Here is a 15,647-nt window from a genome sequence, read left to right as displayed (position 1 = left end):
CGTTACTGGCAACTTATGATTAATATTATTAAATGTAAGTAATGTGTTATATAATTACCTATAGTTGGTCAAACAAAATTGTCAGTAACTAAGAACAAAAAAACCTATACCTACTAATCCTTTTCTTTTAGTACTAGTCTAAGTCAAAGATAGTATGATTCTCTCTGTCTATGTTTGAAATGAGACAGTCCTTTGACAAACTATAGTTTTCTACCTGAGGCGAATACAGAACTTTGTACTTTTGTTATTCTATTATTTTCACATTATCAGGGTATTTCATCACACCTTCCTCGATTAAAAAATAAATAACGAATGTTTTTTTCATATACCTACCGCAACATGCAAGCCCATTGCCCATACTGCCCTAATTATTACATATAAGTAGTTCCTGTTAACATATAATTATATGTAAGCGTTTTTGTCTTTCTGCGTTTTTGGCATTATGCGTTTTTTGGCATTCTGCGTTTATGGCATAAAGCGTATTTGGCATTATGCGTATATTTTTTTTAATTACGCGAAACGACAAAATGGCGTTTTGCGTTTTTGGCATTATGCGTACAAAGGATTTTAAGATTGAGCAGACCGCAAGTGGCAATGCTTCGAAAGACATACCTAAATGAAAGGGTACTTATAAAGGGGGAAATATTTCGATGAACTAATTGAGAATGGTCTCTTTTCCACCGTGTTAAACGCATCGCATGGTTTTTATACCGATTTGCATCATAATAATATTACCAAATGCATGACCTAACCCCAGCCTAATGACGATTGGCATGAATTGCCGCCTCAAATCCCAGCATAGTTCCAAATATAATATTTAAAACTTTCGCGGTTTGAACACACATTAACTCACATACACGTCGATAAATAAAGGTAATAAAATAAATTTCGCGATAGTCCCGTCTATAAATGTGTGTTAATATAGTTCCAAATCCCATCTGCTTGGAAGGCAAATAACAAGACATTGGTTCTCTGCACGACAACAAAGTTTAGCTGCCTGCGGGCGTAGGCAGCTAAATACGCGTCAAGTAAAATACAACATTAGGAAGAAAACTTCTGCAAACAGGAGGAGCATTCTTGTTTCGTAATTAAAGTATAGCTTAACACGCTCTTAATTTCAGTAAAGTTATGAACTCGCATTACATCTACACACATCGTATTTAACCCTTACCATTAAGACACGGTAGCGCCCCGCCAGTTCGAGCAAAACAAACATAATAGGTCTGTATTGTCGTACCATCTTTTCTCGATATAAAGGTACCGTAAAATGGGGTGAATAGGGTCAAAACTGATATATTTTTACATATGAAAACTGAATGGTGTATATTACGACGTTTGTATTTTAGTTTATAAGTATTTTATTTTGGGTAGTTCCATTTCATAACTTTGACGATAAAGAGAAAAACCCACCTTACCCCGTAGTGCCTCGTATTTGGGGTGAGAGGGGTTTTCATACAAAGGTGATTTTGGAACATTCTTGGATCGATTTTTTTATTATGCGTATTACTATAGCTCCATTTTAAATTGGAATACATTATTTTTGTAGCAGTAGCCTTAAAATCCCCCCTCTCAAACCTTCTCTCCCCATTCATAACCCACCTCTCCCCGCGAAACCTACTCACCCCGTTTTACGGTATGTTTAAATACCAACAAGTTCCCTGCAGCTAAATATATTTATTTCTGGCGGTTACCGAACCGGACTTACGCAATAGCGTGATTATATTCCAACCCTTTTTCTATTTGCTTCATTTCCTTCAATATTCAAATCGTCTTTTCTTCGTGATCCGTGGCCTGGCTACTTGGAGGATATAATCAAACGGAGACGCCATGTCTGTAATTTTCTGTACAAAACAGTCTGCCGATTTTTGCGGGGGAGGGGAACGTCAAATGTATGCGTAACGTAAAAATAGCCATGTCAGATAAACGTCAGTCCATACATTGTGTATGACCGTTGGCCGCCTATTTTCGACAGAGGGGAAAGCCTGTTAATGGCTACTCCGTTTAGTTGTATCCTCCAAGCCTGGCTATGATAAGGCACCCTCATACAAAGAAGCTGCGTTACTCCAGAAGCTTAGCAACTCGCGGATGCTTAAACCTACATATAGATAACCCCTCCGCAAAAAACAACCCCTAAATAGTAAATACATTTATATTAAGTACTAGCTGTTGCCCGCGACTTCGTACGCGTGGATATGTATATTGGTGGTTATATATTCTACATTAGCTTAGAACATTATGCAGCAAAAGATAGCAGTAGGGGCTGTTAATCATTTGTTAATTATTATAAATACACAACCTGGCTACGAAGTTTCAAGCCCCTAACTGAATAAAATTGTTCTCGATATAATCCCTCTCAACCCCCAGCATATTTTCAAGTCCACTATTTAGTAAAACCTATTACCTAACAACCTATTTACGAAGTTTGAAGTTCCTAGCTTTTAATAAAATTTGAACTCTCTACCAACTTTCAACCCCTTTTTAAACCTTTTAGGGGATGAATTAAAAAAAAATCTGAAATTGCTTTTCATGTATTCTAATAATATGCCTTTATACAACGATTCAAGTCCCGCTCTCAAATAAATGTTTGACCTCCATACAAATTTTCAACCCCTTTTTTACCAACTTGAGGGATGAATTTTCAAAAATGCCGAAATTACTTTTCTTGTATAATATGCCTTTATACAAAGATTCAAGTCCCGCACACAAAAATATGTTTGATATCCATACAAACTTTCAACCCCTATTTAACCCTTTTAAGGGTTGAATTTTTAAAAACGCTGAAATCACTTTTCTTGTATTCTTATACATAATATGCCCTTATACAAAGATTCGAGCCCCGCACTCAAAAAATTATTTGATTTGCGTACAAACTTTCAACCCCTTCTTCACCACCTTGGGGGATGAATTTTCGAAAACGCTGAAATTACTTTTCTTGTATTCCAATAATATGCCTTTATGCAAAGATTCAAGTCCCGCACTCAAAAAAGTTTTTGATCTCCATACAAACTTTCAACCCCTATTTAACCCTTTTAAGGGATGAATTTTTAAAAACGCTGAAATTAGTTTTCTTGTATTTTAATTTAATACCTTTTTGCAAAGTTTCAAGTTCCTAGATTAAAATAAAAATTGCACTCAAAGACGAACTTTCATCCCCTTTTTAACCCCCTTAGGGGTGGATTTTCCAAAAACGTTGCAATTACTTTTTTTTTGTAATCGGCTATTATGCCTTTCTAAGAAGTTTCAAAGCATTTGTAATGGATTCAAACTTTCTACCCCTTTTTAACCCTGTTAGGGGATGAATTTTCAAAAACGCTGAAATTACTTTTTCTGTCTTATAATAATATCTCCATATACAAAGTTTCAAGTCCGACACTCACAAAAATATTTGATCTCCATACAAACTTTCAACCCCTTTTTCACCACCTTGGGGGATGAATTTTCAAAAACGCTGAAATTAGTTTTCTTGTATTTTAATTTAATACCTTTTTGCAAAGTTTCAAGTTCCTAGATTAAAATAAAAATTGCACTCAAAGACGAACTTTCATCCCCTTTTTAACCCCCTTAGGGGTGGATTTTCCAAAAACGTTGCAATTACTTTTTTTTTGTAATCGGCTATTATGCCTTTCTAAGAAGTTTCAAAGCATTTGTAATGGATTCAAACTTTCTACCCCTTTTTAACCCTGTTAGGGGATGAATTTTCAAAAACGCTGAAATTACTTTTTCTGTCTTATAATAATATCTCCATATACAAAGTTTCAAGTCCGACACTCACAAAAATATTTGATCTCCATACAAACTTTCAACCCCTTTTTCACCACATTGGGGGATGAATTTTAAATAACGCTGAAATTACTTTTCTTGTTTTTTAATATAATACATTTTTGCAAAGTTTCAAATTCCTAGCTTAAAATAAAACTTGTACCCCATACAACATTTCATCCCCTTTTTAACCCCCTTAGGGGTTGAATTTTTCAAAATCGCTTCTTATCTCTTGTACACTTTATAAATGCAACCTAGTGTGCAAATTTCAACTTTCTAGCTTTTGTAGTTTCGGCCCTGCGTTGATGAATCAGTCAGTCAGTCAGTCAGTCAGTCAGTCAGTCAGTCAGTCAGTCAGTCAGGACACTTGCATTTATATATATAGATTTATTTTTTATATAAATCATTTAAAGTTTTTAAATAGCGACAATAATATATAATATAGGTATATCAAATAAGTAAAACGCGAATTATATTACATATTATTAATCGTGTCAGTTGAGGGCTATGTTGCGTTATTTTTCAATATTTTCATGTACAGACGAAGAAATATTATTTGCACCGAAGAATGTTATCGCTAAAGGCTGTTTTACAATAAGGTAATAAAACACCCCGCACCCCGTTTTGCTTAAATTATACTTGACCTCAACAATCTTGATCCCGTTAACTTTTATATTTTTTTTTTTAGTATTCAAAGTAGTAGTAGTAGTAGTAGTTTCAAAGTTTTCGATTCGTAGTCTATTATGTAAAAAAAAGATTTATAGTTATTCCCACTATATGGGTGGGACGTGCAGCAAAGTACTTCACACCTATACCTGTTTTTATGTCATTTTGTATTCGTAAGGATAAAGTTTTATGACCAATCGGTGCTAATTATATCTTTTCAACTATAAATCATGATAAAACTGTCAAAAGTAATTCGCATCAGATATAATTTATACGAAAAACAAGACGAGACCGGAGTGATTTTCTATACGAAATCAGCGTACTCATGCACGATATTAGATTTCATAGATTAGTACGGCGCAACCATTTTGATGCCTACTTGGGCATATTCATCAATCCGAAAATATGACTGATTTTGCATTCTGATTACATTCTGTCATAAAAGTCTTATTGCAGACAAAATAGAGTTTGGATTTGTAATAATGCATTAAACTTTAAGTTTAGAATAAAAAATCTTCAAGTATCATTATTGTTTTATCGCCTTAAGTAAGGTATTACAATTATGGTGTTTTTTTAATCTTTCCGCCATTTTGTGGTCTCTACTTTCATTGGTCAGAATCTAATAACGGTTTTAATTAAATTTTACTACAAGTACTTCTTAATTTAATATACAGGGTGGAAGGTAACGAGGGACCTTCCCGGAAATATAGCGTCGTTTAAGTTATATAAAATAGATTAGTAAGGGCCATCAGAATAATGTATTAAATAAAAATTAAAAATAACAATTTCACTAATTTTCAACTGTAGTGATAACCCTATAATGGAATCGCTGTTTATTTCCATAGAATTAGAATAGACAAGAACAACTGTCAATCTTCAAAAGTGCGACCAAAAATGAAATGCAAGTGTGTGCGTAAATTGTCTATGTGAGATCAAAAATAGTGATGTCATGTTACAACATATTAATAATCTGTCGGTGTTTGATTGCTTTATCGACTACTTTTTCAAATGTGTTATTTTAAACTTTAAAATTCTACGACATTATGATGTATAAAATAACACCTGCACTGCGTGTGCTATCAAAATCGTTACAGCCTTATCTTAGTCTAACTCTTACTGTGTTGGAAAGTGAAGTTTAAAGGAGGATGGGCAGATTTGTATGGACACTGGCCTATGAACCAATAAGAATAAGCGACATACCATTGGAAAGGTTTTTTATATACTCCATTTTTTTGTATGACGAGACTTGTCAAATCTCTGTTTAAAAAAAAAACAAATATGACACAAAAAAACATAAGAAAACGAATAAAAAACTAAAATATCGTGACACCAAATCATCCACAATAACAAAACCTTAATGATCTGCGACACAGGAACTTAGTATCGAAAAAAACTATACAGTCACGTTTAAACTCACACTACTTTTTGCGGTGATAACTTTTTTCACACAAAGATTTGGGACTATCTGCCATAGTAGAAGTATTAGAACTTAGAATAAGCTATCCAGTGACATATAGCTTGTCCTTATTGGTCATTAGGCCAATTTGCCCACCCTCCTTTACTGCTAAACAGCTGCACCTTCAAAAAGGTATAACAATCGTTATTATTTGAAGTCGGTTATAAAGGTTAATATCTTAATTATGTCTTGTGAAGAAATGATTACATAGCTATTAATATACCGACAAGTTATCGATACTGTCATCTGTACATTTTGTCAAGCCCTAGCGTAAAGTAACTGGTTATGTTTTTACACAAAATATTTTAAATTATTGAGTAATATGATAAAATATTAGCACACAAAGGAAGAAAAACTTATAATCAACTGTATAAACCGGCTTCTTACACTTTTTATGCTGTTAATTTGACATAATATCGTTAAGAAAATTTCGCTCGGAATATCATTATTCCTCTGAAATGAGTATTTGCTAGGTTTATTTGGCCCCGTGACACTGAAATCCGGTACACTACAACACACTATCTTCATTGTATTACTTTATCAAATAGTTTTCTTCCGAATTTGTGTATATTTTTCAAATTGAAAATTACGGTGATACGCTCTTGGCCGTCCGCGGCCGTCGTCAAACTCAAAAATGGTCACGTTTTCTCATTTGTAGTCTGACTCTTTCGCACTCATGCGATATTCATATACGTGATGGCTTCCCTTTCGCACACTTCAGCTGTCTGTCAAGCGCGAGCGCGAGAATGACAAGTCTGTGTTTATTTCCGAGCGTTGACGTAATCACGCTAATGCATGAATGACGCATAAATATGTCAAATTCTTAAATTCATGAAATAAGTGCGAAAAAATTAAAATCAATTAAGATCTTTATTAGTTTTAACCATATCTAACACTATCTTCAAATTCACATACGGCGTTCAAATGATCCTCCACCTCTTACAATGTATGATGCAGCCCGTGCCAGAGTATGAGATAGTGTATGCATTAACCTTTGGATTCCGTTCAAAATAGGTACCGCATTCGTTCTTCTAGTCTAGTCGCCAGTTGATTAACACATCATCCACGTTTGTTGGTCATTCCGAGCTTATTCGTGGTACAATGGGCTGATTATCAGCAATCGAAGTCGACCCAAAGCACGTAAAATCGTCCTACGCCCCGTGTGATGCGTCCTATGCCCAGATGTTTCTCTATTTATAAGAATCAGCCGCATTATAGTTCCATGTCGCGTATGATAAAAGCAAATTTAAACAATCAACAAAGGCATTTTTATCGAATATGACATTAGGTAAGGTTAATGACAATTACATTCTAACCATAGTGTTGATTGACAAACCACGCAAAGAGGTTCGTTAATTATAGGAAATTCATTTATTTAGTATTTCATATTTCTCATGGACGTTTTAAACCAAAATTATAATTAAACACAATTATTACATGAAAAAAAATCCTGTTCAACCTGGGCACGGTTTCAATTTATTCGAAAACAATTTTATGAAACATGTCAAACCTTTTTTTACTCCATGTTCGTGGTAAAAGAGGTTACGATATAATTTTTTATTGTTTATGACGATTGAGTACTTTTGAGTTTATTTGCTGTTTATTGTCGTTAGTACTATTTAATATTGGATTCGATTTTGGAGTGCGGGAAGGGTAGTGACGTTTAAAATCTTTTCGGCCCAAATTTTTAAATTTATTAATTCTAGGGGCGGATTTTATGCAAATAGTATTTTATTTATTTATTTGTCCAATTATTATATATTTGTAGCGAACCTTTTTCCGTTGCTTACCTCCGCCAGCGAAAGCAGGCCGCTAAGTCAATGATATACCTAGGTGTGACTTTAATTGTCAAATGTAAGATATTCTTTTAATGTCGGAATAAATATTAATACGTTTTAATTTTACGAGATTAATTATTTTCTTTAATTCTAAAATAGTACTCCCACATATTTATTACATTTTGTTGGGTTCAGATTATTCTCATATGGCTGGCAGAGTGATGGGTTCTTCTAACCCATCACCCGGGCCGGCCATGGCGGCCATTCATCTTGCGTTGGAGTCAAACTCCCCGCGAAGTCCTCCGGCGGCAGACCGCGAAGCATCAATCTCTCCTGATATGGAAGAAGAATACGTAATGGCCAAATCGTCTTCCCTCAAAAGATCCGCGATTAATTTAAAAGATATCTCGTCTGACATTCCTAAAAAAACAAAAGTAGGTCAATCTTCGAAGATTCAAGCATCAGCATCACCCCCCATTGGTGGGCAGTGCTACACCCAATCGGACGTCGGTCCATAAGTGATTCACGTGCAAATGAAGTCAGACCTATCTCCCGATAATACACATGACGTTTCACTTCACCCCGTGAAATTTGGGCAATATTTGTGCTCTATTAATGTTAAAGGTTTGCTTGAGGGGGGAATCCGTAAGGTGGGCAGGAATCGGTTAAGCCTTGACTTTGTTAACGGTCTTTCTGCTAACAGGTTCCTAGAAATAGTTAATAAAGAGAACTCTCGTTACCTTGCGTTTATCCCGACTTTCAACGTGGCAAGATTGTTTATCATTCGACATGTGCCCAAAGATCTGGCCATCGAAGAATTAGTAACGGGTATGAAAACGCCCGAAGGATTTGGAAATATTATAAAGGCGAGGCGACTCAACGCTAAAAAGAAGGTGGGTGAAGGCCATGAATGGGTTCCCACGGAAACAGTAGTCGTAACAATCGATGGACAAAAAATTCCCCAGAGAGTGTACCTTTTCCACAACTCTTCTCTTACCGAAAAATATAATTTGCCGGTAATCCAATGCCGGCAATGCTGCAGATATGGTCATATTATGGCTCACTGCAGATCTCAGCCCCGCTGCTCAAAATGCAGCCAGCCACATTTAAGCTCGCAGTGTTCTTCATTTAATGATGCAGTTTGCCTTTTCTGCTCTGGTGCCCATTCAGCTGACGATAAAAAATGCCCAGAATACAACCGTCAACATAAAATCAAAGCTGCTATGTCGGAGGAGGCCATATCATTCAGTGAAGCCTCTCATCTCTTCCCCTCATCAAAACGATCCTACGCTGAAATTGCTGAATCTGCTACTCCATCATCCTACAAGAAAACCGTTACTATCACCAGGAAACCCAGAGCTCCTCTTCAACCGGGATATGACAAGGTAGCCCATCAAGCATTAATAAATAGTTACAGAATCCCTGATCCTGTAAATGGTTGCGCTCTCCGCGAAAAGCCGAACGCAGACCTAGAGAATCACTCTGACAGTGCCAACTCTTTCTCTCCTCCGACTATCCGTCAACCCCAAAATTCTTTCCGCGGGAAAGCTCAACTAGATGACAAAATCCTTGATTCACTTTTAACTACCTTGCTGATGCTCCTTAGTTTAGACAATTTACCGTACCACGCTGCTCCCAAAATAGAATCCCTGTGTGTATTGCTTAACAAAAGACTTCAAGATGTTAATGTAAAAGATAGCCCGGAATGCCAATGTGGGTATGGTGTAGGCACAATTGAACATATATTTTTCGAATGTCCGTTGAACCGTCTTTCCTTATTCGATCTCTTGATAAAATTCAAAGTCTGCCTCCCCTGTAATGTCAAATCCCTTCTGGCTAGTTCTGAACCCAATGTATTAAAACTGTTGGCATATTTTATTGATAAAAATAATATAAGTCTATAAATATTTCGTATGTATGTACACCTATATATGTTTATTGCTAATGTTATATTATTAAAACTATTTTTTTTAAGTGTATAATTCTCTAAATTCTAAATTCTGGGCTAAATCATATTAGGTGCACTCCTGAGTTTGTCCTTATATTATAACTAAACTTGACGTTGGCAAAGTGCCCTGGCAGCAAAAGCCATTCATACAAAAAAAAAACTATTTAATATTGAGAAATTACATAGGTACATACTACACCCAAAAACTAAAAAAGGGGAGCACACTTGGAATCGCTTACATAAATCCTGCGACGATTCTTACCGAGTAGCCAGAAGACCTAAGAAAACCTACCTAAGCGGCAAAACTTAACATACGTGTCATCTAACAATTGTTTACAAGTAAGTTCATTGACCCTGTCACCTGTTAGGGTTAGAACAAAGTAGTTTTTTGCATGGATGTTTAAAAGGCCATAATCTAGAAACGGTTGCCCAAATTAACATAGTTTCTATGGAGAAAATATAGAGCTAAGGCTAAACTATCTCCCATTTCCGTAAAGGTCCATCGTCAAATTCCACGCTGTATACTACGGGGAAAAGTCTGGGATTCCGGTCGAAAACATACAGTTAAATTTAAAAAAATCTTTCCTTGGATCCAAGCTGGATCTCGTATCTTTGAGTGAGAGATTTGTAGCCCAATTAAAACATATATTTTGCTGTCAAAATAATGTCATTTTAGTCTCATTCGCGCGTGCATTTCGCATGTATTGACGCGGGCGCGACGCATAGAGATAACCAAAATGATATAATTTTGAGATCAAAATGTGACTGTGTATTCGAATTGGCCTCAGGGTCAGACGTTCAGCGTAAAGCAATTTATCAAAAAAAGACGCTACAGGTCCCAGCTATACTCCACTCACAGCTTTCATCTATTGTATTCCATACACATTCGGATTAAGTGAAGCGCATCAGCAACGTGAATAATATTTGTATTATTCTTGAGATATTCTTATCTAGACATGTGACTTAAGGCCCCATAAATTCAGGTTCTTCTCTCACTCACACTTACCGTAAGCGTGAGCGAGATGGCTGTTCGTGCCCGGATGGAATTCGCTTGAGTTTAAACTGGGCTATAACCGCGAAAATCGAAATTCTCAAATTGAGGGCATTTTTCTCTGTCACTCCAATTACACCTTCATAGGAGTAAAAGAGAAAGATCCCCGCAAATTGCGATTTTCTGTTTTCGCGGTAGCCCCTCTGAGTGACGTAACAGTTCACGTGGAAATAATCCACAAACAGAAACGCACACACGAATGTTAATTAGGAACGCATACTTGCACTGCTCTGTAACCCATGCAGCTCTAGTGGATGCTCACCTTTACGCTGGCTATTAACTCCGAGTGAACATTGCAAGGTACGAACCTCTACTTAGAACCGCCTTTCTGGCTTCCTCGTGATAAATCGAGCGTTAATTTAATCTGACCAACCTACTAGTCATGCCTCCGCCCGTTAAGTGCCAAAACGTAAAGATGCCTCGGGTTGCGAACACTTTCAAACCAAATAATAGAGTTATTTTTCTAGAGAGGTTTATTGGTCTTAATAAATAACTTTTTAGCCTAAGACGGACTTAGAGTTGTGTAACTTGACGTTTTATTTACTCCGCCTACCATTTAATATGAAAAAAAATCTGTTACAATTTAATAACATGATGTACGTAGCAGTATTAAATAACGCCTTGAAAAATAAATGCTATAAGAGTATTTTACACGCCTATAGTATTGATTTATTTGGCACGTGCCAATTACGAGACCTAAAAGTAAGTTGCGCTAAAATATTAATTAACAATTAAGAGTCAAAGTTACGCTCTCATTTTAAAACGGCATGCTTTACATGAAACTAGGCGTGGACATTTACGTAACAAAATTGATATACTTACAAAAAGTTCAAAGTCAAATCGTTGCTAAAAAGTGATATACAAAGAAAATAAAGCGAGTAATAGTGTTGTATCTCCTACTTGCTTAAATTTATTAATTTAATAAGTATGTGTGAGGTACTTGAATGTTCATGTCAAATCTCAAGTTATTTCAGAATTTCGTTTTGAAATGAGAGCTTCGATTGTTTAACGGCGACTAGGTTCGTGCGTTAATGAAATTAAATAAATGTGTACCTAACAAAACCACTCGATTTAACTAAGTACATAAAATCGGCAACATTTATCGAAGGCACTAAAGTACTTACGCCTTCAATGTAAGCTGTTCTTGTGTCTTTTGTTTACCTGACAGTCTATGTCACTTATCCTTATTAAAGGGGCCCACTAATTAACAGTCCGCCTGACGGTACCGGCCTGTTAGTTAGAACAAATAGTTGACAGTTCCGAACAACTGACAGGCCGATACCGTCCGGCGGACTGTTAATCAGTGGGCCCCTTTAGTTACGTATGGTCAAGGCCGTCGAGGGCAACGTCAAAAGAACAAAGATGGCCAATTTGATTTTTATGAGTTTTATGAACCAAGTTAAAGTGACATATTATAAAATGTAGCAAAAAGGGTTCGAGTCTAGTTAAAGCTGTTTTTAATTGTTTACTTATGTCAATCGTAACTTGAACGTAATATAAATGTAAGTAAAATAATACATTGAAAGTAAATTAAAATACATGACCATGATGACAACATTCCAGTTTACTTTGGTTTTGGTCACTCTCATTCTCAAGAGTTTGTTAAGGGTTTCGAACTTCAAATAAAGTCTTGGAATATTAAAATTAGTCCCTTAGATTTTTGCCAACAATATCAAATAAGCTGGCCCCAAATAAATAAGTATTAAAACGATCAAATTAACTGGATAATCTGACTTAAAACGGATTACTCTCAGTTAAGTACGCTTCTATTTTATGAAATTATTGCGGAGTTAATGAAATTATTTATGTTGATTTGTTTTTTTTATTCAATTAATTTTAATATTCGCCAACAATACATTTTGCAACTTAGTTATAAAAGATTATATTTTTTTCAATCAGCCTTTCTTCATCAATGTAAAAATACTGACTAAATGAACAAGATCAAGTAGGTATGTTATTTTTTCTACTCCCGTACTTTTATTTGTCATTTAAAGGGTCGTGCACACACCTTTAAAACCCTACCTTATAGTTTTCAAGACAAGTCTTTAGTCTATTCCCCAAAAAAGCATTTGTGCATACACGCAGATCTTTTTGGCGATTTTTCGATACCTCGTGTAATGACCACTTAAAAATACTGAATGAAATACAGTGTTGCCAACCTTATTTTAAATGTCATCTCTGACAGATATGTAAATCATAGACATATTTTTTAAAAATTTCATTCTCTCATTCATTCTTTTCCAGCCCGTACCCTCCATTTTTGCTACTTCTTGAATGAAAAATATTTGTTAAATTTACAATTTTATTTCAAAGTAAGTGCTTGATCGTAGAAAAAGTATTGTATGCAACGTTGTTTAACCGAGTCAAAAAATACTCGTGGCGTCTTTACACAGGTCTTTATTAACAATATTCGGCTTCGCCTTAAATTGTTACTCACGCCACTCACTCGCCTTTTTTGACCTCTCTTAAACAACGGTTGCATAAAATACTATATCTTGTTCATTTAGCTCAAGTAAGCAAACCATTTTATATTTATTAATGTATCATTTAACACTTTTTGAACCACGTAAATCTTATCTACCACACTATGCAAAATCAGTACCTAAGCTGTCATCATCATCATTGGAGACGAACCCCAAGGAGGACCCAAAAAAGCCTGTCGATTTAATTAAAAAAAAATTTAGTCGAGCTAACATAGTAAAGTATTATTATGGTTGACATTTCAAGGTTCACCTCAACTTTTAGGCTGTCTCTAAATTATACGAAATCAAATAAAGACAGTAGATACAAAAAATTCTCACCTGTGCAGCATGTAGATGAAGTTGAAGAGGCAGTTTAGTGACGCCATCATGAGGTCGGCGAAGGACAGGTTCACCAGGAAGTAGTTAGTTACTGTGCGCATACGGCGATGGGCTGCGAACAAACATTGCAGTGAATATGACTGGATACATAATGAATGGGTTACAAATGGAATTTTAATAAAGGTAGCTTCGTCCCATAATATTTATTTATTTTATTAATTTTTTATTTTTCGTGTCAAAAATGATTCTGGATACATTTTCAACAATAACAATTGTGATGAGCCAGCAATTATACCCCAGCATTCCATGCGACTTATGCAACGCCCTTTGACATTTTCACTTATGACTATACCTCCCGCGTTGACGGTCCCTATAACAGTTCCTTGAAGTAGGTATATTGGTTGGGCTTAATTTAAAAAGTAATTAAAGAAATATTGGGCTAGGTCACCCACATTATCTTTATTTATTTTTTAGGTATTCGTTTTAGTTTTGTAGGTAGTTTTAATTTTAGGTTAATTTTTATTTTAAGTCTGTTATTAATTATGTTTATGGTTTTAATAAAAAATACAATTAAAGAAATATGTTTTTACCGTATTTTTGCTACATTTCAATATAAATTAAAATCTATTTTTTTATTCGGTAGACTAAAATGACAGTTCATAGTATGAACATAAAATGTCATTTCATACTAAGAAATGTCATTTTAGTCTACCGAATAAAAAAATAGACTTTACTGATGTGCTGAACTTCCAAAAAATTTCTAAAATTGTTTTTTTCGCGAAATAATCTCCATTAAAAAAATGAAGCGTCATAGGTACCTACCACCATTTGACGCGACAGGTTTAAAATGTGTTTAAATCATCACTTCACAAATGCCGATTTTCTAACAAAATTATTTATATGGTTGGCGCCAAATTACAGAGAATATGGGTCGTTCTCGCATTTCGTGCAAATCGGTGTTTTCGGAAATTTACCAAAAATGTGGTGGCGTTTTCAAATATCTGTTAATGCAAGGTTGTAACATAGGGCCTAAAGTATATGTCTCTCCAATGAACAATTCTAAAAAGATATGTATTTTCTTTATATGTACAATTAACACCCAATTTTTTCATTCATCTCTACATGTAACGCGTGAAGATATAACTTTGACCTACATTTTAACCTTAAGATACTACAAATAGAAAATTCGTTGTTTGTTCAATAAATGACTTATTTAGTTATGTTTTAAATCGTATAATATTAGAAGCTAGAAATAAATAATAAAAACTATACAGCCTTATAAGTGTATGGTTCAAGTAATTTCTTCATTACCGACGCGAGAAATAGATTAGCTATATTTTGCTATATAGCGAGGGTATATAGCGCCTACCGCCGATGCAACACATTGTTCGTCAGTCAGTTGGCCGCGTGATCTCGTAGCGGACGCCCGTGTGCCGCTGTTAGCGAAAATATATACGATCTCTCGGGTCGGGAAGGAGTGTGGTTCTCGTTAGTCTTCATCGCCATCGCGTGATTTATACAGTAAGTAGCAAGTGTACATTATTATAATTATACGTAATGAAGTGTTTTAGTGTCCCCTTTCAGATGGTTTATTCTGCAAAATTAAGGTCTGATGCCAACTGATGTAGGCGACAAAAACTTCCAAAACTTCATTCATATCGGTTTCATTCACTTCTTTTCCTTCTAATTTTACTGGGAAAGGTAATGACTTAAGAAGGTAATGATAATATATTCGAGGCAGTGCATTTAATGGAAAGAGGCTTAGTTATTATAAATATTACGTTGTTATAAACATTTAAAACTGTATATGATAATAGGGGAGCCCAACCGGGGAGCCTTTGTAGTCTAAGATGGTCGACCTTCACCGATATGTCTGACGGATGAAACTTACATATTATGAAAGAAAATATATTCCTGAACATAAATAAATAGGGTTGCTTAAAGAAATATGGTCAAAACTATGTTTAATTATTTTTTGAAAAAAAAAATTTTTTTCTTCAAATTTCACCGATCTGTCTGACAAACGAAATAAGTTCCAATGGAAAGTATACAACTTGTACAATATAAATCAACTAGGTTGCCTATCTTTTTCCGGTCACTATTATGTGGTTATAGGGTTGCTTGCGAAAATCCGGTCACAAATAAGGTTTGCCAGGCTTTTAAATAAAATAAGAAGGGAAGACTTTTA

General features: G+C 35.2%; 1 protein-coding gene across 1 annotated transcript in view; it reads right to left on the bottom strand.

The window, feature by feature from the left end:
- The window catches only part of LOC134649673 (tachykinin-like peptides receptor 86C), a 90,790-nt gene that overhangs the window by 56,680 nt on the left and 18,463 nt on the right, over positions 1–15,647 (bottom strand). The window contains exon 2 of the mRNA XM_063504512.1: positions 13,460–13,571. Within this exon, the coding sequence (XP_063360582.1) occupies positions 13,460–13,571 (112 nt within the window). The remainder of the gene's footprint in view (positions 1–13,459; positions 13,572–15,647) is intronic.

The sequence above is a fragment of the Cydia amplana genome, chromosome 7, assembly GCF_948474715.1.
Source record: "Cydia amplana chromosome 7, ilCydAmpl1.1, whole genome shotgun sequence".
NCBI classification, from domain to species: Eukaryota; Metazoa; Arthropoda; class Insecta; order Lepidoptera; family Tortricidae; genus Cydia; species Cydia amplana.
Note: the sequence above shows the minus strand (reverse complement) of the source record. Positions and strands in the feature narration are given on the sequence as shown.